At 43.7% G+C, this 24,806-nt stretch overlaps 1 protein-coding gene across 3 annotated transcripts in view; it reads left to right on the top strand.

Moving 5' to 3' along the window:
- The window catches only part of Camk1d (calcium/calmodulin dependent protein kinase ID), a 401,940-nt gene extending 378,187 nt beyond the window's left edge, over positions 1-23,753 (top strand). Inside the window, exons 8-11 of one of the 3 annotated variants that reach the window (XM_057787298.1) lie at positions 1,852-1,930; positions 10,105-10,192; positions 11,663-11,737; positions 17,446-23,753. In XM_057787298.1, coding sequence (XP_057643281.1) covers positions 1,852-1,930; positions 10,105-10,192; positions 11,663-11,737; positions 17,446-17,538 — 335 coding nt within the window. In that variant the 3' untranslated portion in view covers positions 17,539-23,753. Of the gene's footprint in view, positions 1-1,851; positions 1,931-10,104; positions 10,193-11,662; positions 11,785-17,445 lie in introns of all 3 variants that reach the window. The other 2 variants (XM_057787297.1, XM_057787299.1) reach the window with 2 other exon arrangements.
- The last annotated feature ends 1,053 nt before the right edge of the window (positions 23,754-24,806 follow it).

Raw genomic sequence — 24,806 nt, 5'->3', positions numbered from 1 at the left:
TGGGTCCCTCGTAGCATCTACATCCAGAAGCCCAGGGACCCTGGGGCTCAGAATGGTCCTGAGACTGCTGTCTTCTACGGGGTTACTGTAACAAAATTCCACAGTCTGTGTCGCTTACATTCCAAATGTTTATTTTGTATAATTCTGAAGGGTGAAATACACTGGGCCTGCCTTCTAATTCATAGGCAACTGTCTTCTTGGTATGTTTGTCCACAAATGGGGCATGAGCAAGACTTTCTGAGTCTCTTTCATAAGAACACTCATGTCTTCCATGAAAACCCTGCCTGCATGTCCTAATCACCTCCCAAAGGGCCACTTCAGACGTCCTCATTGTGGAAGTTAGGATCTCAATAAAGAACTTGCGGTGTCCACCAGCTTTTAGTCTATGGTCGCTCCTGAGAAAGTTCTATGAGCTACATCCTTAGGGTTGACTTGGAGGACAGACTTGAGATGTATTGCCCTGGTCAAGGGATGTAGTCTTGCACATTTACCTCTCCCTGATACAGATGCTCTAGGGATGACATATTCTTATCTGGCATTTGATGGCTACCATCCAGGTGCTAAGTGCTAGAAGTCCTGGACATGCACTAGCTCACCCAGTCCTCAAGAGGACCCATTAGATGGGTATTTATATTATCCTTACTTGACTTACTTGACTAAAGCCCCATTGGGTAAAACAACCTGTTCTAGTTTATGGAGTCAGTACTAAGCAGAACTGGGATTTTAAGCCCCAATTTTCCTGAAGTTGACTAGTCATGGCAGGATTGTATTTGTGAAGTCACATATCCTCAGCAAGACATTCTTGCATTGAGCAGGCATGGTTTGCATGGTAGAGATCTCTTGGTTGATGTTGTGACTTTGTTGTTCAGAGCCCATGTTTGAGACACAGTACACACGCTGAAATCCCCCTGGAGAAGCTTACCATCCTTTCCAGGGGACAAAGCAAACCCAGCCCAGGTGAAGAGGAGAAAACTGCAGAGGAAAGAAGGAAAGAGAGCAGCACTCTCCATTGAGCTGTTTGTGCAGATCATTTTTATTATTTATGTTATTTCCTCCTAACTGGGACCCCCTTGCCTGTTTCCTCAACCAACCTCAACCACTTCAACCTTCAGTAGCCTTCAGCTAAAACAGACCCTGCAGGGAATACTAGACTTTGGAACTTAAAAGCCAGATGTTTCCTCTAGAAGTTCAGACCTGTGGGCAGCAAGCTGCATGCCCTACAGGGCAACAGGTTCCAAGCTGGCATAAAATATCAGCTTTGGGTTCTGTGACCCTGTCCCTCCCGTTCTTAGTATCCAACTCTGAGCTTTGCCCTATCCATGATGGCCAAGCCTTCTCTACCACACCAGGGTACATCTTGCTGTTTCTTTGCAACATCTCATTCACTAAGTAGCTCAAGTGTGATGCAGATGCTCCTCTGGGGTATCCCCACACCTGGTCCCATGACATGGTGGCTTTGCAGCAACTCAGTGGGTTTAGTAAAAGCAGCGATAGCACATTCAGAGGTCATCCCCAGAGCATCTCTCTAAGGCAACAGTGAACTGAAGAGCGTGTGATTATGAAGATTATTCCCTTTATTCTCTAGACCAAAGGCATCATTAGTAGCTAGCATAAAGGAACTTAGAGCCAGAAGTCATGGTCCCAGCCTGGCTTTGCCACCTTTTCATTCACTGGGTCTCACTTGGAGTACCAGCCATGCCTCTGCTCTTATCTAAACACTCGTGTCCTTGTGTACAAGGTAAAGGGAAGGCGAAAAGCTGCTCTCTCCTCATATTTAAATCACAAGGGTAGCCTGTCATCACATTTTAGCCCGCAAAGTGATTCTGTGCCCTGTACTTTCTTTTTGAACAGCCAAAGACTTCATTCGGAATCTGATGGAGAAGGACCCAAATAAAAGATACACTTGTGAGCAAGCAGCTCGGCACCCATGGTAAGAAAGATCACCTTTGGAAGGGCCGTGCCATCCCACACCCTCCCAGAGGAGGCTTCTTACTGGCTCCTCTTCATCGTGAAAACACTCAGGTGTTCACTTCAGCTCATCCTAGTAGGGGTTTCCCTCATCTCCCGAGCCAGTGTTTGTATCTTTCCATGTCCTCAGGATACAGACTTCAGAATGCACTCAAAAGTTAAGTCGTATAAGATAGCAGGCAGCTTTTCATCTTATAGGTGGCTCTGGGGATTTGCTAAAGGAAAACACCCAGAGAGGCATTGATTGGAGTGTACATCTTGGCTATATATATATATATATATATATATATATATATATATATACTTTCTAGGTGTTTTTCCCCTAATTAGTGTTTCTTTAACTCTAAAGGGGCTCACTGATGCTTTATGGCATCCCACACACTATCAGTGTTGTGTTTATGTCATGAGGTTGGAACCCAAACACTGACAGCTAACTGTGACTTTGGGTTACACTTGCTTGCTAAGTGTCAGCTTTCTCACTTTTAATTGGGAGTAACAGTCCTAATTTACTAAGTTAGCATAAAAAATAGTGGAGCTAGTTCACGTAAAGAGTTTCACACAGCGTCTAGACAGAGCAACTGTCTGGTTTGTTACAGACCCATGAGCATTCCCTTTGAAACAAGTACCCAAGAGTAGAAAACTATATTCAGCAGAGAAACCCTGTCTCGAAAATCAAAAAAAAAAAAATCAAAAACAAACAACTATATTCAGTGGGTTAGTCAGATTTCTTTTACTATAACAAATTACCTGAGATGGTTGACTTTAAAAGACAATGGTTTTCTTTTGGCTCACAGTTTCAGAGGGTTCAGCTGGTGGTGGAGTCTTTGGCAAGCAGTGGGAATTCATGGTGGAGCAAGAAGCCCACCTCATGGTAGCCAGGAAACGAGAGAAAGAGATCAATATGTCATTGTTCCATTCAAGGGTACTCCCGTGATTTAAAGACCTCCATGAAGCCCTACCTCATAAAGATTTTCAAAGATTTTTACCACTTCTCACTAATGCCAAGCTAAGGGCTAGACTTTGAACAGTTACCTATGAGCATATTAAACATGTAAACTAGGACACACAGTATAATGAACATAGAGGCAATGCGGTGTAGCTCAGTGGTAGATCCTTTGTCTAGTATGTTCAAGGCTTTGGGTCTACTCCCCCGGCATACATGTGTATAGGGGGTGAGGAGAGAGAGAGAGAGAGAGAGAGAGAGAGAGAGAGAGAGAGAAAGAGAAAGAGAAAGAGAAAGAGAGAGAGAACCTTGAATTATTCAGGAAGAAGTTTCCATAAGGAGCACCATAGAAAACGGCTCTGTGTTTGGTCCGTCATCTTCTAAAGCATTCCCTCCAAGCTGTTAACCCTCCTCGGGGGGGCCCACTTAGAAACAGTGTCATAACCCAGTTTCACAGTATTCTAATTCATCACTCCTGCCCTGCCGTCTGTTGAGTCTCTTTGTGTTCCAGTATTGGCCCTTTTCAAGTATTCACTCCTTTTTTTTCTCTCTCTCTCCAGTAACCCTGGGAGGTAGGTTTTCTATTCACTTCAGAGAGAGTGACCAAGCAAAGACACCACAACTAGCTAACGGCAAAGTCAGGACTCCAGCCAGAAAGGCCTGGCTCCACAGTGAATGCTTTTCATTGTATAAAGAAGAAGGGCAACAGCAGAGGGTGGGGAAGCAATGGAAGAATTTTCTGGAAAGGTGGGCAGTTCTGATTGTATGTCACGGAGATATTTCTTACTAACTTCAGAGGGTAGGTTCATGGACATGATGGCAATACGGTAAAGTTTTTCTTGTTTCACACGCCTTTGAAGGCACTAGACTTTTGAGATTATCATACAACAAGAAGTGTCGGGCTTCCTCAGGTTTGTTCAATAACCCAGCCCCACTCTGTAGGAAAAGAGAAAAGGGCAGATTAAAGTCTGCTTTCTCTGTTTTAAAGATGTATTGTTTTTAAGTACATGCATGTCTGTGGATCTGCGTGTGGATATATGCACACATAAGTGCAGGTGCCTACGGCAACCAGAAGAGGGCATCAGATCCCCACGGCCCTGGAATTACAGGCAGTTGTGAACCAGCTGATTTGAGTGCTGGGAACTGAACCTGGGTCCTCTGCAGGAGCAATGTGTGCTCTGAACTACGAAGCCGTCTCTCCAACTCTTTAAAAACATCCAGGCGATGGTGGCGCACGCCTTTAATCCCAGCACTCGGGAGGCAGAGGCAGGCAGATCTCTGTGAGTTTGAGACCAGCCTGGTCTACAGAGCTAGTTCCAGGACAGGCTCCAAAGCCACAGAGAAACCCTGTCTCGAAAAACCAAAAAAAAAAAAAAAAAAAAAACCAAAAAAAAAAAACAACAAAAAAAAACAGTTTTATTAGCAAATATTAATTCTCTATAAGGATGGGTTTCAGCCTGGCATTTCATCACCCCATTCCTACTGCCCTCACTTGTTCCCTTCCCATTCCCACGACTGTCCTTCTCCCACACCAAGTCCCCTTCTCCTTGTCACATACACAGACGTGTGTGTGTGCGCGTGTGTGTCTAAGGAGAGAGAGAGCCCTAACAAATTTAGTTACATAAGTGTGTGTGAAGTTGTTTATATGGGTGCCTTACCCGTGGGTACACCACTGGAAAACATCTGCCCCTCTTCCAGCAGCCATTTACTGTCTAAAGATCCTCAGGGAGGATCCTTCTGCCTCCATGATAGGGAAAGGTAGTCTCTCTTAAAAAAAAAAAAAGACAAAATGCTCAAATTCTCTTTCTTGAAACTTCAGGAGATTAGACCAGGCCCAAACAGATCTGGTGCCAAGCCACATTTTTGAGCAGAAGAAGGTTGTCACCCAGCCCACGGGAAGGCAAGGAACTCCAAGCAGGATGAGTACACGTAGGCCCAGAATAGGTCTAAACACTGAATGTTCAGAATCGAACTATGGTACTGGATATTCCCCTCGGTATTGTAGAATAAAGGGAGACAGGCAAGAGATGAATCTAGAATCAAGAGTGAGGATTAGTGGGGGTCTGGCCTGGCTTCATCTCTTACTGTCTGGGTAGGTAAATGCTTAGACCCCTTGGGCATCCTCCACAGACTATAGATCATACATGATAATGCATACTCTGGAGGGATTCTTTTTTTTTAAATATTTATTTATTTATTATTTATACAGTATTCTGTCTGCTTGTATGCCTGCAGGCCAGAAGAGGGCACCAGACCTCATACAGATGGTTGTGAGCCACCACGTGGTTGCTGGGAATTGAACTCAGGACCTTTGGAAGAGCAGGCAGTGCTCTTAACCACTGAGCCATCTCTCCAGCCCCGCTCTGGAGGGATTCTTGAGGGGTTAATTAAGATAGTACATGTAACAAACAAGACCACCTGGCACCTAACAACATATCTGTGACATATGTAATTTTTTTTTTTTTTTTTTTTTTTTTTTTTGGTTTTTCGAGACAGGGTTTCTCTGTAGCTTTGGTGCTTGTCCCAGAACTAGCTCTTATAGACCAGGCTGGCCTCGAGCTCCCAGAGATCCACCTGCCTCTGCCTCCCGAGTGCTGGGATTAAAGGCATGCGCCACCACTGCCCGGTACATATGTAAATTTTTAATATTTTATTAGGGTCCTAAGAAATTGAACTGTGCCCTTCTAGCAAAGGGGCCTTGGGTTTTAGGCAGCGTGATGAGATTTTTATTTATATATTTGTTGTTGCTGTTGCTGGTGCTGTTTTTATTTTCTGGTACTGAACCTAGGGTCTTAAATGTGTTAGGTAAGTGACCTAACACCAGACTATATCCCTAGCCTCTTTTTCGAATTTTAAACCAATTTGAGGTCTTTCTGAACTGTCCAGGCTGACCTTGAACTCATAACCCACATGTGATTCCAAGCCTTCTTCACCAAGTAGAACAAATTGACATTCAGAAAGTCCTGTATGGTTACAAGACTGGGGAAGGGAAGCTCGAGGGGGTCTCGAGTACAGGGCAGGAAGGTACAGAGCAGAGAGGAAGGGGCCTAATAATGAGAAACACTTGGGATCAGGAGTATGAAAGCGTGACTTAGATATGATGAATTGGATCTCGGTAAGGTGAGCCAGCCATGCTGGCATTTGGAAAGTCAGGGTAGGTTCACACTGAAGAAGTGTGGCACCCAGGAGAGAAGTCAAGCTGGGAACAAAGATTTGAAGTCATCCTTGGAAGCCTGGGAGCTGTGCCACCCAGGGTTTCCTAATCAGAAGCCTCATTACAAGCTCTTCCGTTTTTTACTGCATTTCCAAATGCTCAGGATCCAGACACCAGGAAGTGATAACATACATTTGATATGAGCATCATCAAGCCTCACTCTTCTCTACATTGTGAGGTCCTTGACTCCACAAGGGAGAATTGCCCAGACAGGCAACAGAAAATGTGGGTCCAGCTGGGAGCTGGCAAGAGGTAGAGAAATGCCTGCAGTGGAGTCTTACCAACTTTGCTGGTCTCAGAACTGTGCTCCTGACACACTCAAATCCCCAGAGCTTTATGTTCATCCGCAAACTCTCGGAGCTTGGTGTTCACAGACGCTTGTTTGTCCCCACCCAAGCTCAGGAGAGCCCCCTGGGAAGCACATATGCTTTCCCAGACCTCAGAACAGACTGCTCCAGACAGAATAGGGCTCTTTCTTCGGAAGCTAGTCGGTACCATTTAGCAGCTATTTCTAAGCCCACTCTCATTTGGGGTTTGGCCTTTCTCCTGCTGAGACCTTATAAGGAACATGCAAACTCTTCACTGGGGGCCAAAGTACAGGAATTGTCAAACAGTAGGATAGGAACCCATCCCTGTCTCACAGCTTGTGGGGCTCATTTCCAGGTCAGATTGCCCTGAATATTTATCTCTGGATTAATTGACAAGCAAATAAAGTCAACTAGCATGAGAGAAATTGATTTTAAAGAATTAAGACAATTGCTCATATAATTGTGAGGTCCACGAAATCGAAAATGTGCAGAGAGACCCAGGAAATTGTGAACATAGCAGCTAGAACCCTAAGACACAGTCTCCTCCTTTTGTCTTCCACTGGTGCATAAGGCTTACCCATGGGATGTGAATAACTCAAACTCTACTAGAATTATTTAAGAAATACTTTGGCCAGAACATAGAAACTAGCATATAATCAAATATCTGGGTGCCATGTCATAGCCAAGTTGACATATAAAATTTACCATCCTTCCCCTAAAGGTTGACTGAGATTCCATCCCTCTGCAAGATCCCAGACATGCTGGTTCTGCTTGGCCATGGGAATTGGGAAGTAGTCCCAGAGACTATGGTTGGGAGGTATACCAGACATCACCAAGCCCCTTTGGGCCAAGTGGCAGAATCAGAGAAAGTAGAACATGTCTGAAACACACACACACACCAGCATGAGGACCTGAGTTCAACCCCCCAGCACCACAAAACCCTGGCATGGCTTCACGGGCCTATCATCCCAGTTCTGGGAAGATGGAGATAGAAACCTCTCTGGAGCTCCCAGACCAACCAGTCTAGTTGAATTGGAAAGATCCTGGGCCAATGAGAGTGATGCAGGAAGACAGCCTCATCAGCTTCAGGCCTCCGTGCAAATGTGCACACGCAAGAGATTGTTCTATCCGTGGGGTCAGCTTGCCTGATGCTGAGATGAGTTGTGAATAAACACGGCTTAACTGCCCATAAACAGTAGGCCCTGATTTGAAGCTGGGTTTAGAAAATGCTGGCCTTGGGAGATTATAAAAGTAAAACTGAGCTTAGAAAAGCTCTAGATCCCCAACTAGAGTAGGGTCAGAGGGGAAAGATCAGTCACAGAGAAGAAATGAAGGGGCCTTCTGACATGGGACGAGAAGTGTAGTCGCACATGTATTAAATCATGTATGCTTTACACCAGGATTCGCTGTTACAAACAGGCACTTCCCTCTTGCCCTGCAGAGAAAAAAAAAGCCCCAATCAGCTCCTTATGACCGACCTGCAGAATCGTGCAACTCCGGAAGAACTGTCCCCTTGTCTATTCCTAGCTATTCAGATAGACTGAATAGCACCCTTGGACTTCAGCCACTTTAAGGATGCCCAACAGTACCGCTGAGCCACCTGCTGCCAGCTCGACTCTGACCCACATGCAGCCCAGCTGAGGGCTGTAGGAAGTGAGCAGGAAACATTCCTAAAATAACCCAGCAGCGGTTCCTTAGATCTTGGCCTGTAATAACCCACCAGGAGGCATGGGAAGCAGTACCCAGACAACAGGCTCCGACTCAGGGTATTGGGAGATCAGGCTACTGACAGGCAGGTGGAAGTGATGTCTCGGGGTTCCCCCCCCCCGTATCTATGCTACCAAGACGTTCAGTTTGGACCCAGCTCTGGCCTACCACCATTCTTAGCACACTTCTACCTTTCTGGCCCAGATATTCCCAAGAAAGAGCTGAGCACGGGTTCATTAGAATTAGCACCATTTTCTGAGGACAGAACTGTTAAAGATGATACAGAAGGTTCTGGGGGAAATAGGTCAACTCATAAAGTGCTCATTGCTCAAGTAGGAAGACCTGCCAGGCATGGTGGTATATGCCTGAGATGCCACTGCTGGGGAGACAAAGACAGGAAGATCTCTGAAACCTGGTGGCCAGTTAGCATGGCCTAATTCAAGTAAGAGACCTTGTCTTACAAAAATAAATAAATAAAGGAACAAAATGCATAACTCCTAAGGAACGACACTTAAGGCTAACCTCTGACCTCCACATATATGTACACACACACAGTACATGTGCCCACACATACATCCTATGTGGCACAGAAGATTCACTGAGGTGTCTCTGGTTCCCAGCACATTCTCATTCTTCTTGCTTCCTTTTGCTCATCCACATCCCTTGTTTCTGTTTCACTGTGTCTTGGGAAGGGAGGCAACTGGGAGCAGCTCAAAGTAGAACCTTGGTTCACCTCAGTTCATCTCTGAGCATCTTTTGGGTCCTTCTGGGAAGAGAGAGGGATACATTTGGGGATACAGGAGGAGGTTGCTGTGAGCTGGGGTATCAGCCTGGCACAGACTCTGTCTAAGTCCTGGACCACAGGCAGTTCTACAGGGAAAGAAGCTGGACAAGATGAGCCTTGGTCTCAGCAAGCCCAGAACTTATTCCTTTCATGCTTGGTACCCATTGAAGATGTCATTCTGCAGTGGGAGGCCCATTTGATGTCCAGGGCAGTCCATGTCCAGGTGATGAAAGGTTTTTTCCCATAGCAGGTACCTTCTGGCCAGAAAGGTAGTCCAGGACTCTGAAGCTTGCCTTGCAGCTTCCTTGCTCAATAACTTCTTTCATAGATACCAGAGACCAACTTAGAATTGAATAGTTCAGGGTTAAAAATTCCAGGTCAAATTCCAGGGAAGGCTTAGAACAGAAGGAAGCTTTCCCTGACCTGGAGGAAGAATCAGTTGGATATAGAAGACAGCATTGGTGTGAAGGAAAGGGTGTGTGGCCGAGAAGGATGGTCTGCATATTATGTGACCTTAGGGAATTCCTGGCCACTCTGAAGGAGACTGTAAGCAGAGTGAGAAGCAAGATGAGAAAGGGTGGGAGGGAGTGGGGGAAAAGGCTCCGAAAAAGTAAGAGCTCCATTAAAACCAACCTGTGGCCGTGAATATAGAGTGGGCATGGTCCTGGGAGCCATAGGAACTTTCTAGAACATGAGCCAAGCTGAGTTAAAGTTACTGGAGGTGGCAGTGTGTAGGGGCTTTGTCTACAAGGAAACCAGAAACCAGGGCCAGCTAAGGAGAAAAAGTGAAAGCTTTGAAAAGCCCTGAAGGGCTAATGTTGGCGAGGAGAGAGGAGTGGACCCGAGGGATGTGCACTCAGGATTCCTAGCTACCATGGATTCTAATGTTCCTGGGACTGGGCTCAAAAGAGGAAAAACATGAGAGAAGGTAGAGAGTGGGCCAGTAGGGCATTGGTAGATCCTGGGAAGGGAGTAGGATGCTGAAGATATTGTAGACGTGGGCCTTCTGGCTTGTGTGAGCTTAAGCACAGTTCATCTTGGGAACTACACAGCCTAGAAGGACAGTGGCCGGCCATCAGCTTCAACTTCCCTGGGGCTGAGAGAGCCTTCCAGGGACAGCAGCATGGGACTCAGGGGCCACAAGAACACTTTCTAGGAAGTTTCTTTGCCTGTGTTTCAGGATTGCTGGTGACACCGCCCTCAACAAAAACATTCACGAATCCGTCAGTGCTCAGATCCGCAAGAATTTTGCAAAAAGCAAATGGAGAGTAAGTCCTAAGTGTGTCTGTTTCATGTTTGCCAAATTCCCAGGGACCTTAAACCATTCTGGAGAAAGTGGTTCTCCAATTAGAGCATGTTATGTTTCTATTGGCCCTTGAAGATTTGAACAGGAATCCCCAGAACCTTACTCAATAAATTTTGCTAAGTTTATTTTCCTAAAAAATCTTTTATTTTATGTTGTGGTATTTGGCTGCATGTATGTCTGTTCACACACAGTTGTGAGCCTCTATGTGGGTGCTAGGAATGGAACCGGGTACTCTGGCAGACCAGCCCGTGCTCCTAACCATTGAGCCAGGTCTCCAGCCCCATAAATTTAAGTGATACTTGATTATGGAATGATCACAGTGGAGGAAGGACTAGGTGTTTCCCATCTGAGGCTTAAAGACAGCAACCATGCAGGATCTCACTCGTTTGGTATTGCTCAAGCAGCACAACCGTCCCTGTCTCCCTTTACTTTGCTGGTCTTTAAAAAGTCCCCTTTACTAAAGTTATGGAAAGGAGAAAAGGGAAACATAAAAACCTAGTTGAACTCATCAATGTTTCCTGGTTTAAAAAAAGTCGATGAATTTAAACCATTGCAATTCGTGATCATTTATTGATTATATTCTAATAGGTATCAGTATTTAAAAGCTACCTGTCTTGCTGTGAGAGCCAACAGAAACAAAATTAGTTCTATTGAGCCAGACACAGTAGCGCATGCCTTTAAACCCAGCAATCGGAGGGAGGAAAGACCAGTCTCTGACTTTGACCAGCCTGGCCTACATAGTAAGTAGCAGGCAAGCCAGGATTGCACAGTGAAGACACTGTCTCCAAGGAAAAGAAAAATTAAAGATTCCATTAATCTACTTTATTATTGGAAGTAATGTCATTACTTAAGATTGCAGTATCAATTACAGAACCAGCCCTGGTGGTAAAGGCCTGTAATTCCAGGTATTCAGGAGCCTGAGACAGCAGGATTACAAATTCAAAGCCAGCTTGGACAGCTCAGTAAAAGCCTCACAAAATTAAAAAGTATAAAGAGAGCTGGTAGACTATTTTCTTAGTACATACACAACTTTAGGTTCAGTACTAACTATGCCAAAAAAGAAAAAAAAAAGGTACCAATTACAGAAAAATAAACACAACTTTAAAGTATTGCATATTAAGATATATATGTTTTTGATTCTAAAAGACACAGTTTGTAAATTACATAGAGTATTGTTCTGAAATTATTCATGCCAAAAGCAAGTTAATCTCCAAAATATATTTTGGATGGGGAAAGGAGCTGAATAAATGTATGCACTTTTGAAAAGAACGATAGAAATTTTCTTTCTAAAGTGTCCTGAGAGTATCTGAGAAATTTTGCAGCCCTTGTGGTTTCTGGATAGGCGAAAGGAAGCCATCTCAGAGTGTTTTCCAACTACCTGACTAACTCACTCTCCTCCTCTCCCCTTTTTGTCCTTTCTCCTCCATTTCAGCAAGCATTTAACGCCACGGCTGTCGTGAGGCACATGCGAAGGCTACAGCTCGGCAGCAGCCTGGACAGTTCAAATGCAAGTGTCTCAAGCAACCTCAGTTTGGCCAGCCAAAAAGATTGTGCGTATGTAGCAAACCCAGAATTCTTCAGCGGGCATTTGAGTTGAGTCCGGGTTGGGCAAGAGAGCTGAGCACCAACGGTTTACCGTGCAATGTTCTAACTCATTTGATGTTCGTGATTACCTTAGAACATTATTCAACATTAATACCCACCCTGTTTGAGAATCATTTCTGTTTGTAGATAAGAAATCTATGGCACAAGTACCACACAACCAAAGATAAGGCCTGAGCACTTCTTGGTCTCTCTCTTTTCTCTGATTTACCTCTTACTGTACAGTCACTCTCTGGGCTGGTGAGGGGCTAGGAGAGTCCTCAGGGCCTGGTTGCACTAGTTTCCAAAGTCTTGGTTTTGTTGTTTTTACAGGGATGATGAGTATTTGAAGTTATTTGTAATCACCAAACTGACTTTGCAACAAAAGCCACAGTGATGGTATTGCATTTGCCTTCATCTTTGCAAAAACTGTGATATTCTTGAAGGCACACTTACTCATTTAATTCTCTCCTACTCCATATATATATGGACCATAATATAACAACCACCCAGGGCCTTGCCAGTCAGTGTTCTGTTACTATGACGACACATTGGAGAGAATATATATCCACTAATCTCCTACTGGAGCAAACCGATGGTTCTCTACCTCAAAACCATTGCCTTGAAGGTTATCAACCCTCATCCCCCTAACCATTGGGCATCATGCTCCTTCCTATTTGGCTTAGAAAAAGGGTTCCCTTTTTTGCTGAGTAGCACACACCTATCATCTCAGCACTCTGAAGGTGAAGAATTCCAAGTTCAAGGCCAGCCTGAGCAACACAGTAAAACATCTCAAAAAAGCAAAGGCTTAGGTTGTAGCTCAGTGGTAGAGCATTTGCCTAGTATGAAACAAAGTTGAGACCCTGGGTTTGACACCCAGTATCCCCCCTCCCCAAAGGAGTCATCCTAATCTTGTTATTCATTCTTAAATTTTCTTATGACATCTTCATGAGCTTCTCTGACACAATTGCACACCTCTGGGTCACCTAGACTTGCCAGCATAGATACTTCCTACCATCCTTAAACAAAAGAAATGTCACAGCTGACTACTTGTTTCTTTAAAGTTTCATACACCAGTGTCAACAGCTGTGCTTATGTTAATACTTTGTTTTATGATTCTCTCCATGTCCAAGTGTATGGAGTGGCTAGGGATGTGTGTCCAACAGCTGCTGCATACTAAGTGGCTTCCAAGGCCTTGCCAGTCAGTGTTCTGTTGCTGTAATGACACATCGGAGAAGAACATGCTTCAGGAGGGAAGTGTTATTTGGCATACAATTTCAGTCCTTTCTGCCTGTGGTTACTCATGGCAGCCAGGAAAGAGGGAGACAGGACAGGACAGAGGGCTGGGAGAATGGTTTGTCCTTCAGTGACCTACTTCTTCCTGCTAGGTCCTACATCCCAACAGTCAATTCAACTTTGAGTTCATTAATGGATTAATCCCCTGATGAATATAGGGTGTTCATGATCCACTCCCCATACAACACTATTACAGAACCAAACTGTCTAACATAGGCCTTGGGGAAGATTTTGTAGGAGTCATGAACATTCTTATTTCAGAGTCCTGTGATACAATATGCTTCCTGGAATATAAATTTGGCCCTGGGGTACTGTTGGCAGAGTCTTCCTGTCCCGATCGCCTGCTGCCAAATAACCCACCACCTGTTCCAAAATAATTGACCGGAGACTTAAGATTATTTAAAAATGCTCGGCCAATAGCTCAGGCTTGTTACTATCTAACTTTTACATTTAAATTAATCCATATTTCTTATCTATGCTTTGCCACGTAGCTCATGGCTTGTTACCTCATTTTCTATATGTTCTGCTTCCTCAGCAGCTGACTGGCATCTCCCTGACTCTGCTCTTCTTCATCCCAGCATTCTCTCTGTGTTTGGCTGTCCTGCCTTTCTTTACTGTCTGATTACTAGCCTGTCAGCTAGTAATGAGAATAATACACATTCACATTGTACAGAAGGATTATTCCACAGTATTTCCCCTTTTGTCTAATTAAATAAAAGATTTTTTTAATATAGTAAAGCTGTATATAACAGAACAGTTATTAAGTGAAACTTATAATTACAATATCCAGTACATTTGTATTTGGTAAAATTAGAGAAACTACTTTATTATCTATCTTATCTTGGTGAGTTTAAAGTTTTCTATCATAACTAAGGAAAACTGTAACTATCTAGTCTTTAACTCCATCAGAGACCCCAAAAGGATGAAATGTTACCTAATGACAAGGACATCAGGCTTCCTGGACAATCACTGAAAGTTCCTCTGTATTGTTGTGGCATCCAGCTCTGGCCTACAGGCCTGGCATATCTGTGAAGCAGACAATTTTGAAGAATTGTCCTACCTTGTCTTAGCAAAGTTCTGCAGTTGCCTTCCTTGCATCCTGCTGGTCCAGTTTGGACAGTGACTGTCAGCAGTTGAAGCAAGGGCAGTTTCTTTGCCCACATAATTAGCTTTTTCCATAAAAAAAGAAAATTCCTTATGGAGTTTCTTTATTGTCCATTATCTTCCCTGAAATATATTGATGCTTCCAGACAGGTCTCACTGTCATGAAAAGCACTATGTCATATATTAAATGCCATATTCTGTAGGTCTTTGAAGTGTTTCAAGACCATATATCTATCTAAATATATTTGGTATGATCTTGAAAACATACCTAACATGACTATAAGTTTGACTATTATAGATGACTATTAATTTGTATTTCTTAATTATACATTACATTTTAAATGAGTTGCATAAACACACTAGCTTAAACAAGAATAGAAACATACATACAGTATAGTAGAAATAATTTTAAATTTGTATCAATAAATAAAAATCCATACTAATGTAAAATATCCTGAGATTAATAGCTGATTTTTGGAATAAAGTAGATGTTTTATCCTATCATTTCTATAGCCTATGCCCCTTTTAAAAGAGATCATTGAGTTTAACTCTTTTGTTTAGCTTTTTTTTATTATGACCAATAACAATTTGTAACTGAACCAACCCCCTTAGATGATAATAAACAACCACAACCCATCTTTTGGGAATGTGGGCACAGTTTTCTAGATGCCTTTCTGATAACTGGGGGCACTGAGTTTGGGGGAACGTGAGAAAATTTAGAATAATGGTTAGGTCTTGGCTGGAGTAGTCTGTGGGGCTGTATCTTCTCAGCCAGCAATCTTGAACCTCTTTTGAATGCTGTATTACTGGGAACGTCTGTTTTTATTGGTGTATGGTCCCCTTGCTCTGAAAATACATAAACTTTTAAAAGTAACATCCATATGTACATTAATACAAGCATAGACTATATTATACATGAGTCAGCCAAAGATGATTTTTTTTGTTATGTGTTTGAACAGATAAAATATACATCACGTGTCTTGAGGTTTTTTAGGTTTATTTCTTTATGTTTGTAGCCAGGATTTTCAGGGGGGTCTTTCTCAATCAAACCCTATAGCCTCTCATTTCCTATGGCAAAAAAGCATAATCTCTCTTTCTCTCTCTCTCTCCTCTCTCTCTCTCTCTCTCTCTCTCTCTCTCTCTCTCTCTCTCTCCCTTTCTTTCTCTCTCTCTCTCAGCAATAGATCTTTGAAGAAGGACACTTAAAAGAAATCCCACACTAGCTCAGAACTGAGTATAAGAGAGGGTTATTTATTTAGGGGTAGACTCACAGATCACAATCCTCTGCTGGAATGGGGAACAGCAACCGAATCCCACAGCCAGAAAAGAGGCCAGACACATGCTTTACATAGGCATAAATAGTATAAGAGGCCACACCCAAGTGGGCAGGTAACTTAAAGGCTACTGACAGTATGAATTCCTACATCAGATCTTTGACTTAAAATTTGAAGCTAAGACATTTTTAAAATATATAGGTTGGTTAAATCTAACAGTTTCCATAATTCAAGGTCTCTTGGCAGCCAAAAATTTTAAAGACAACACGATAACATACAGAATCCAGACTCTGTGTATTTTCCATCTTTATGTGACTTGTTATATTTCTTATTACTCTATTTCTTTTTAAAGGATTTTACTATTTTATTCTAAAACTATTTTATATACTCTTTCTCTTTTCTCTCCCAAACTTACGTATATTTTTAAATATACTGTAACCCATTTAGAGTTTTTTGCCATCTTAATCTGTCCTTACTGTGTATCTCTAAACTTTTCTGTCTGCATGAGCAAATTCCAAATCTGTCATGCAGTGAACTGGTGCTTGCGGCTCAAGTCTAAAAGCAGCAACTGAGAAATGCCTCTCTGTACTGCAGCCAGTGTGAGACATTGCAGAAACCTGCCTTGCCACTTAACTCGTGGTGGTTGGCAGCCAGTTTCATCTAGTGGGCAGATGTGTCTCTGTACTATTGTTGGCATGAGAGACTAGGGAACCCAGTGTGTCTTCCTTTCTGTGTGATTAGATCCTTTTTAGAACTTTCTCAGGTCTTATGTGGATCCATGCCAGACAGTGGGTGCCATATCTAGACAATTTTCCTGTCTCACAGCTGCTCTCAAATAAACACACTGAGGCTTATATTGGTTATAAATGCCCAGTCAATAGCTCAGGTTTATTAATACCTAACTCTTACATTTAAATTAATCCATATTTCTTATCATGCTTTACCACATGGCTCATGGCTTGTTACCTCATTTTCTACATGCCCTGCTTCTTCGGCAGCTGGTTGGTGTCTCCCTGACTCCAACCCTCTTTATCCCAGCATTCTCTCTGTGTTTGACTGTCCTGCCTGTACTTCCGGTCTGGTTACCAGCCTGTCAGCTTTTTATTTACCAATGAGAATAATACGTATTTACAGTGTTCAAAAGTATTATTCCACAGCAGGGTACATACCCTTTTTCATTCTAAAAATGCCTACTTCATGGAGCTGTTGTAAGAAATGGTCTGTTCTTCTGAGCTGGTAAAATTCTTCGTCATGCACTGATGATCCCCAGAACCATGTAACGCAGCCAGGTATGGCAGCATGTGCTCCCAATCCCAGTATAGGGAGCTGGAGACAGGCAAATCTAGGGTTTGCTGGCCAGCCTGCCTAACCAACTCAGCCAACTGCCTCAGAAACAAACAGGAAAACAAGATGAAGAGTGGCTAAACATATCTATCTGAGGTTGTCCTCTGACATCCACACACAGGTACAGATGTGCTGTCTGTACACACACAAACATAACACAAGTATACACAAATCAAAATAGTGAAAAAAATTAAAGAAATGAACATTCTAGTAAATGATGGTGTGTAATCCACACCCATCCTGGTGCCTAGTATAGAAAGTAGTGTACTATCCTGGTGTGCAACACACAGTATATAGAAAGTATTCAATAAATGAGGCCTCAGATATCATGTGTCACGATGGAATACTATATCATTTTTAAATACAAAGCAGTAATTATAAAGAAAAAAGAACCTAAAAGTTGGCCCAGAGGATAAAGCAAATTGAACACATGGCAGAGATTTTCCTTCAGGCTGATGAAAAGCGCAGGATCTCGCAGTTTAGCTCGGGAGTAGAGGGTAGCATACCTAGCAATCGCAGACAAGTTTCATCCTTCTAGCCCAGCACTTTCGTCCCTTTTTGTGGGAAGGGGAATGTGGATTCACTTCTAAGCATCTGTGTCTGTTGTCCCTGGCAGGTCTGGCACCTTCCACGCTCTGTAGTTTCCTTTCTTCTTCGTCGGGGGTCACAGGAGTCGGAGCTGAGAGGAGACCCAGGCCCACCACTGTGACAACAGGGCACACTGGAAGCAAGTGACCCGGCTCTGGAGGTGGGACCCAGGGGGCGGAGCCGGGGAAGGGGAAGCCCCAGACCGGAGCAGCTCCAGCATCGGAGACCCCACCCACCCTGCATGGTGCGCCTGCATAGGACTGGAAGGCAGAAGTTTTTTATGGCCATATTTTATACTGCAATTCTGATGTGTCCATTTCTCACAAACTGTACTGACTCAAGGGGAGCTGACTTCACAGGATCTGGTGCTGTATATACGAATCTTGCAAAGCGCTAACTGAATGGACCTTCTTGCTCCCCTCCCCCAACTCCACCACTTCCGCTCTCTCAGTGTAGGCAGCCATCTAGGATGTATTTTTTCATGAAAAAAAAAAGGTTTCAACTGGATTATTTAAATATTGGTAAATGTTGTACATTAGGATTTTTTTCGGGGGTGGGGGGTGTAGTGCTGGGGATTGAACCCAGGGCCTTGTGCATGATTGGCAGGCTCTCTACCACTGCACTGGATCCCTAACTGCATTAGGATTTTTCTTTTCTTTTTGAGACATGTCTTTTTGATCTCTGTCAGTTACGTGACCTCTCTCATTCTCTCTTTAATAGTGGTTTTATGTTACCTTTAAGAGGTTTTTTTTTTTTTTTTGCCTCCAAGAGGAGTTAAAAGGTATTTTTTAAAATTCTAAGAGGATCGAGAATCTATCTCCAAGGCTGAGTGCACTTTACTTTGTTCCCTTGCCCTGTGTCTCTTCCTCAGGAGGTCACCCAGCACCTGGGCTGGGCTGGCTTCTCTCCAGGTAGCTTTTGCCAGGGAAACTGCAGAAAACCTTATGAGCAGCTTCCCCTGAGAACCCCTCAACAACCACAGAAGAAATAAGCTTGTTTCCTCTGCCCTAAACTCCAGGCTCCATATTACAGGTGAACTGCCCTCCCATAACAGGATCCCCACAGGGCCAAGAAGTCTCCCTTACAGGCGGGACTAACAGACATCTTATTTTTAAAACGAACCACACAAAACCCTCATTTCTCATGGGGGATAATGGATAAAACTCTGTTCTCAGCTATGCACTTTTAAAATGAATCTCTCTATATTTGTTTTAATTTTCAAATTAATTTCTAATCCTGCCCTTCAAATGGCCTATAGCACACACTTTTCCCCTCCACGTTTTTACCCTATTCTCTCATGAACATTTACCCAAGAGAGGGGATAGAAAAGGCCTTGAAGAAGAAACCTTTTTGTCCGGTGGTAAGGGAAGACACCAAGTGAGCAGAATACTGTCCACCTCAGAGCAAGGTCCAGCTGGTGCAAAAGCCTTCCCTTACATCAGACGAGTCTAAAATGAAATGTAATGGGGGCGGTCAGGCCATTGTGTGCCCTGGTTTGCCAGGGACTGAAGGATTTCCTAGGATATGGAACTTGAAGGCTAAAATTAGGAATGTCCCAAAAACCAGTCCGTGTCACTGACCTGCACAGCGGCTAGATATACGAGACGAGAAGAGTAGGCACGGAGTGTAGTCCAGGGCAAATGTTCTCCCAGGAGGTTCCCAGAGACCCAGGCAGCTGGCTCAAATGCCAGCTCTGCCAGCGTTCCCCTTCCATTCTCATGTCTGTCGAAAGCCTGAGCCTCACCTACAGTCAGTGGAAGCCTAGCAATATGGGCTGTGATAGGTGTCCCTGATGGTCCAGGGACAGGCCTGAGGTTGTTGTCCTCATACCCCTCTCATGTGCTTGTCAGCTAAGAAAGTCCTGATGGACAAGTAAGTCATGCCTGCCACTCCTACACGTTTGCCCCTAGTCCTCCCCACCCCAGTACATATGCTGTGCAAGTGTGTGCATGCGCGCACGCGCACACACACACACACAAACATACACACATACAAACATATACATATACCAAACATATACATATACAAACATACACACACACACACATCACTAGGGAAGAAGCTCCGGTCCCCCAAAGATATATAAGAGCAGTTTCAGTCAGACATCTGGTCTACCTGTTCTCACTTGTCTCATAAGCTCCCAAATGCTTAGTGAGACTCCTGCCGCACAAACCCAAAGAGTAGCAGTTGAAGCTGTCATCTCAAAGTCTATAAACCTTCTGGGAAGAGTTTCTAAAATGACAACAGACCCAGTTGGAAAGCAAATGCCACTGAGACTGGAGACTTACCCACCTACTCCGCCCTTCAGAAAGCTAGTGATATGAATATTACAAAGAGTATTTAAGAAAACCTAGACGTGACTCAAAAGAAGTTTATAGGATGTTTCCTGTCAACAAGTATCATGGAAATATTCAATTTTATGTAATATAAGAAAAAAATACAGCTGTGCTTGGTGGGCTATCATTATAACACTTGGGAGGCTAAGGTAGAAGGATCTCAGTTTTTGTGCATTCCGAGCTAATTAGTAAATCCTTATCTCAAAAGGGAAGAAGGGAGGAAGGGATGGAGGAAGGATGGAAGTAGTTTAGGTGATTGCTGTAGTAGGGAATTTTACCCGAGTTTGACACCTTTCGTGTGTTAGCCCTTTATCCTGTATGGTACACATAACTATTTATGTCTACAAAGTAACATTATTAGTGGTGAAAGTATCTCATAGAGCTGATATATGGGTACATGGACTACATATAAATATATATGAACTACAAATAAATACAGAGCAGTTGAAGAGTAAGCCCTGGTGCAGGTGTCTACCTTGCAATCAACTATGCTTGATTCAACCAGGACACATTGGGTCTCCATGAACTGGTGTTAAGAAGATGATTGATATTGCCAGCTCAGTAGTAGATAAGGTTGAACTTGTCTTCAAGAAGCACCTACAGCATGTCACTCACTTGGGTTATTTCCTATTGTCTTAAGAAAGGTGAAAATAAGTACCAGCCAAGCCTTCTATTCTGAGAAAGTCAGCATGGGAAAGACGAAGTTTCACTTCCAGTTGCTATTGTTAAATAATAATACAGGAGACCGCAGAATGGACTTAGTCTTAAGACCTGGAAAATGGAATGGCAAAGTCTTGGCTCCCCCACTTTTGTTAGATTCCACTGACATAGGCTGAGAATTTCATGGATGTACCAGGATGCTTAGCAGCTGCAGTGCTTAGCTGAACACACAGGCCCCTCTCAGACTGCTTTCCTAATATCAGGCTCTTACCGACGCCCCCACTAGAGCCTTTTCACATTTTCTGAGCAAGTGGATATTTATTTCTTCACTTGGTTATGAAATTTTGAAATATTTCCAGAATATTTCCCTCTGCTTCCTGCCTGTCCCTTCCTCATCCCCTGACCTTCACCCATACTTGAGGCAGAAAGGGCAGCTAACATTCATCTAAAACCAGCAATGAGTGAAAGGGGAGTCCTCTTCGGCTCCAACAAGGCCAATAGCTTGTCATTCCTAATCAAGGGATCTGTACAGTTTGGAGCTTCGGTTGTAGAGGTTAGGAAGGGACAGAGGCAGTTGGAGGCTGGAGGGACATGGCCTGCCACAAACCCTTGAGGAAATAGAGGCTTCCCAGTCATGACTGAGGCAGCAACCTCGGTGCCACAGGCCTTTGTAACAAGCCCTGGCTGCTTTTTACCCCTTTCTACTGCCTCTAACCCCAAGGGGACTCTGACTCCAGAAGATCAACTGCTATTCCCATCTCTGTGTGAAAGAAAAGGACTCAGGAGAAGGCATTGAAACAGATCAAAATGTCTGGATTCCTGCCCTTGACCTTGATGCTGGGTCTCTTCTAAAATGCCACCCTGATTCTCCAGCCATACCACTTCAACTGTGCCCGATGTCATCTAAGATGTCTCCTTAAGAAGACAGCCACCTCCATTTGTACGACAAGTTGTGGTTTTGAGAAACTCGAAATCTTCAGAAATCTCTGAGTGTGGTATTTGGGGAACACAGCAGTTGACCTAGTGAATCACAGACTCTGTTTACTATTTATGCTTCCTCCCCCCTCCCCAGCACCTCAGTGCCCCGCATGAGCTAGAGAGTTTGTAGATGGCAAATGCCTTTGCACCACAGGCCAAGAACACTGTGGACACTGAAGAAGGAACCAGTTGGTCTCCTCTTAAGAGAACTGACCTCCCATGGGATGCAAAACCTGGTACAGTCTGCTTTATGAGCTTGTTTAAACAGTAGGGGAAGCCCACCCAGTAGAAATGACTGGGGATTTTAGAGCTCTGGGTATCATGACCCTTTGACCTGCTCAGAATTATGACCAGAACTGACTTTTCACACTGGGGAAACCATATTGGTGCCATTATTCCAGGCTGCAGGCAGGAAACCTAAGGCCAGCAGTGCCCCTGCCTTGCAAGATTTGTACAAGCATTGTGCTGGGTTTTCTTAGGCCATGAGGAAGGACGGTGAGAGCCAGGGAAGGAAAGCTCCTTCCTTTTTTCACAACCAAATGACAGGTTTTCCAGGTTGGCACACACCCCCAGCAAGTGAGATACAAGCCCCGCTTGCACGTCCTACAGAACCAACACTAGGTCCCCATCCCTTCTCACATTCCGACAGTTTGCCTTTTCCTAAAACACATTCCAGACCAAACACTGTTCAGTTTGTTTCCGAAATTAAAAACCAATGTATATATGTGTATGTAGTCCACTGCTCTTTAAGGAGTTATCTCGTCCTAGGTTGGGGCTGCAAGCAGAAAAGGTATTCCAATCCTTTGATTTCCAGAATTGAGAGTTTTGAGAGGTGTTTTTTTGTTTGTTTGTTTTCTAAGCCAAGTTGGGGAAGAGAAATTTTGAAAGGCAAACTTATTTCCTGCTACCTCTACAGAAATTTGTGTGCAGGTGAGTTAGCTTGAAAACTTCAACCCTGGGTAGCAAGCGGGTCTAAGGAAGAAAGAAAGAGGAAAAGCCACACCCCCTCTGCCAGGTCCCTTCTTGGTGGTCTCAGTGCATCAAGGTCTGCTCCTGCTCCAGTGTGTGCACAGGAGCCCAGCCCCGCTGTGAAGTTGACCCTGCATGCTGGCCATGGCCAGGCCTGCCTTCCGCCAGCAGCCAAAGTCTTCACAATCAGCAGGGAAGACTTAGCCCTGTGTAGACTTCCCTGTAAGCCCAGTGGGAGCAGCTCAGCTTGTGGCTTTAGGGGCTCCACTTTTGCAAACCCAAAGGCTGTGCATTTGGAAGCCAAACATTCAGTTCAGCATGTGGCTCCCGAGTCTGGTTTCGTGGACAAACTGTGGAATGGCTTCTCTGTGTCTGTTTTTCTCTAAGCCAAAGGGACAAACAATTGCATTGACCCCTTGTACTAAAGCCGCTTCTGCATTCTCCATACCTGTTTTTAACCTTCTCTGTCTCGGGGGAATTTGTTATATAATTATCATGTCCTTTGATGATTTATCAAACTATATTACTTACAGGTGATTTTATTTTTCTTATGGATGGGAAAAATAGAAAACAAGAGACATGTTCGAGACTTTAATCAAAGACATTACTCAAAAGTCCCAAATACTAGTTAACTTGCCTCTCAATAGGAAAAATCTTCATTTGAGCAGACAAGGGTTCTGAGGCCCTCCTGGATAACCCTGTACTCTGGAAGACAAAGCCCTGAGGGCAGAGCTGGAAGTTGGGTTACAAAAGAGATAAAGGAGGGACTAGAACATCAGCTCAGATGTTTGTCCCACACCACAGAAGCTGTGATTCTCCCTGCAAGGCACTTGGCCATTTCTGGGCCACATAAGACACTGTCCAGTATGACATCAGCGTCTTGCGTTTGAAAGACTGCATGTTTCAGAGAGCATTTATCTTAGTCCACATTCAGATGAGAAGATACCAAAGGTGCATTCTTTCCAGAACATCCATTGGAACAATTTCTAAATTGGCTTCTGTGGCTATCTATGATGTGATTGGCCTTCATCCAGCTCTCTCCCAACAGTGGGCATGTCTTCCCAACAGCTTCCACCGTCAAACCCAGGATCAACCCAACTCACTATTACCAGGCTTGCAATTGGTTTGATTTTTTTCATACATGCTTGTCCAAAAAAATTTGGGGGGAAAAAAAAGCAAAAGAAGGGAAACTGCATTTATCCCATGCATGTAATAAACTCTGCAAGAAGTTTAACCCCCATAGGTTTGCGGCACTGCAAAATTGTTCATGGGTCTATGTAGCAAATGATTCTCTGCCTTGACAATCATGTATACATATCGATTTCTATCATAATGATACTGAGATTGATGACTTCTTGTTTTCCTCCAATAAAGAGAATTAATCACCTTTGGATGTAGGTGGTCTGCTTCCTGTGTCATGAATTATTATTGCATTATTATTATTGCATTTCAACATTTCCTTTTCCATTTTTCTCTGATTTGAGGGTGAGTTATTTACTTGTTGGTTGTCAGTGGTGTGGATGGAACTGAAGTCGTGCACACATTAAGCAAACCTCTGTACTGCCGAGCTTTAAGTTTAGACTTAAGGGAAAGAGCCTGAGTTGAGAGTCCGAAAGCTCGCGAGATCACAGAGATGTTTCCCATCACTTGCCCAACAAGCAATTGGAAGGAAGTAGCCATGAGGTGGAGGGGTTTGTTGCCAGGTTCAATACTATCTAGACAAGAAAGCTCTGCCCCCCTCGCCCCTTTTCTGCTGTGGAAGCTGGCTGGAGGGGTGCCCAGGAACTCAGGTCATATCGATTAACTATTCATAAAATGTTTGACAGAAAAGTCAACGATGATTTCCAGGAAGTCCTTCTGAGCAGAGGTAACTTGGCAGTGCCAGGTTTGATCCATCTGTCCACATCCTTCTACATCCCCAGCCTGGCTTGTCATTATCAATGCCCAAAGGAAGATTCTTGTTTCAACAGAAGGCTGGCTGATGGCTGTTTTATTGGGATGGGAGTGTCTTTGTTTTTTTGTTTTGTTTTGTTTTTTGTTTTTGAAAAGTGTTTTAAGAGAAAAATTATTTCATAGCCCATTGGATATACTTTGGCAGTCAGATCTGACATCGGATAAGTCTTGTAATCCAGTGGTTTTCAACCTTTGGGTCGCAACCCTTTCACAGGGATCATTATGATCCATGACAATTGCAGTTATGAATTAGCAATAAAAATAATTTTGTGTTTGGGGGTCACCACAACATGAGGAACTGTGTTAAAGTTGCAGCATTAGGAATGTTGAGAACCACTGCTCTAATCCAAATAGTAAATGGTTTTGTAGAGCTGGAAAAAATAAATTGAGCATGTGTTATAAAATTATAGAATTTTGGTACTAGAAAGATGACTCAGAGGTTAAGAGCACCTTGATACTCTTGCAGAGGACACAGTTTGGTTCTTAGCACCCA

The sequence above is a fragment of the Chionomys nivalis genome, chromosome 13 (assembly GCF_950005125.1).
Source record: "Chionomys nivalis chromosome 13, mChiNiv1.1, whole genome shotgun sequence".
Taxonomy (NCBI): Eukaryota; Metazoa; Chordata; class Mammalia; order Rodentia; family Cricetidae; genus Chionomys; species Chionomys nivalis.
The sequence above is the reverse complement of the archived record's forward strand: the minus strand, read 5'-3'. Positions and strand labels throughout refer to the sequence as shown.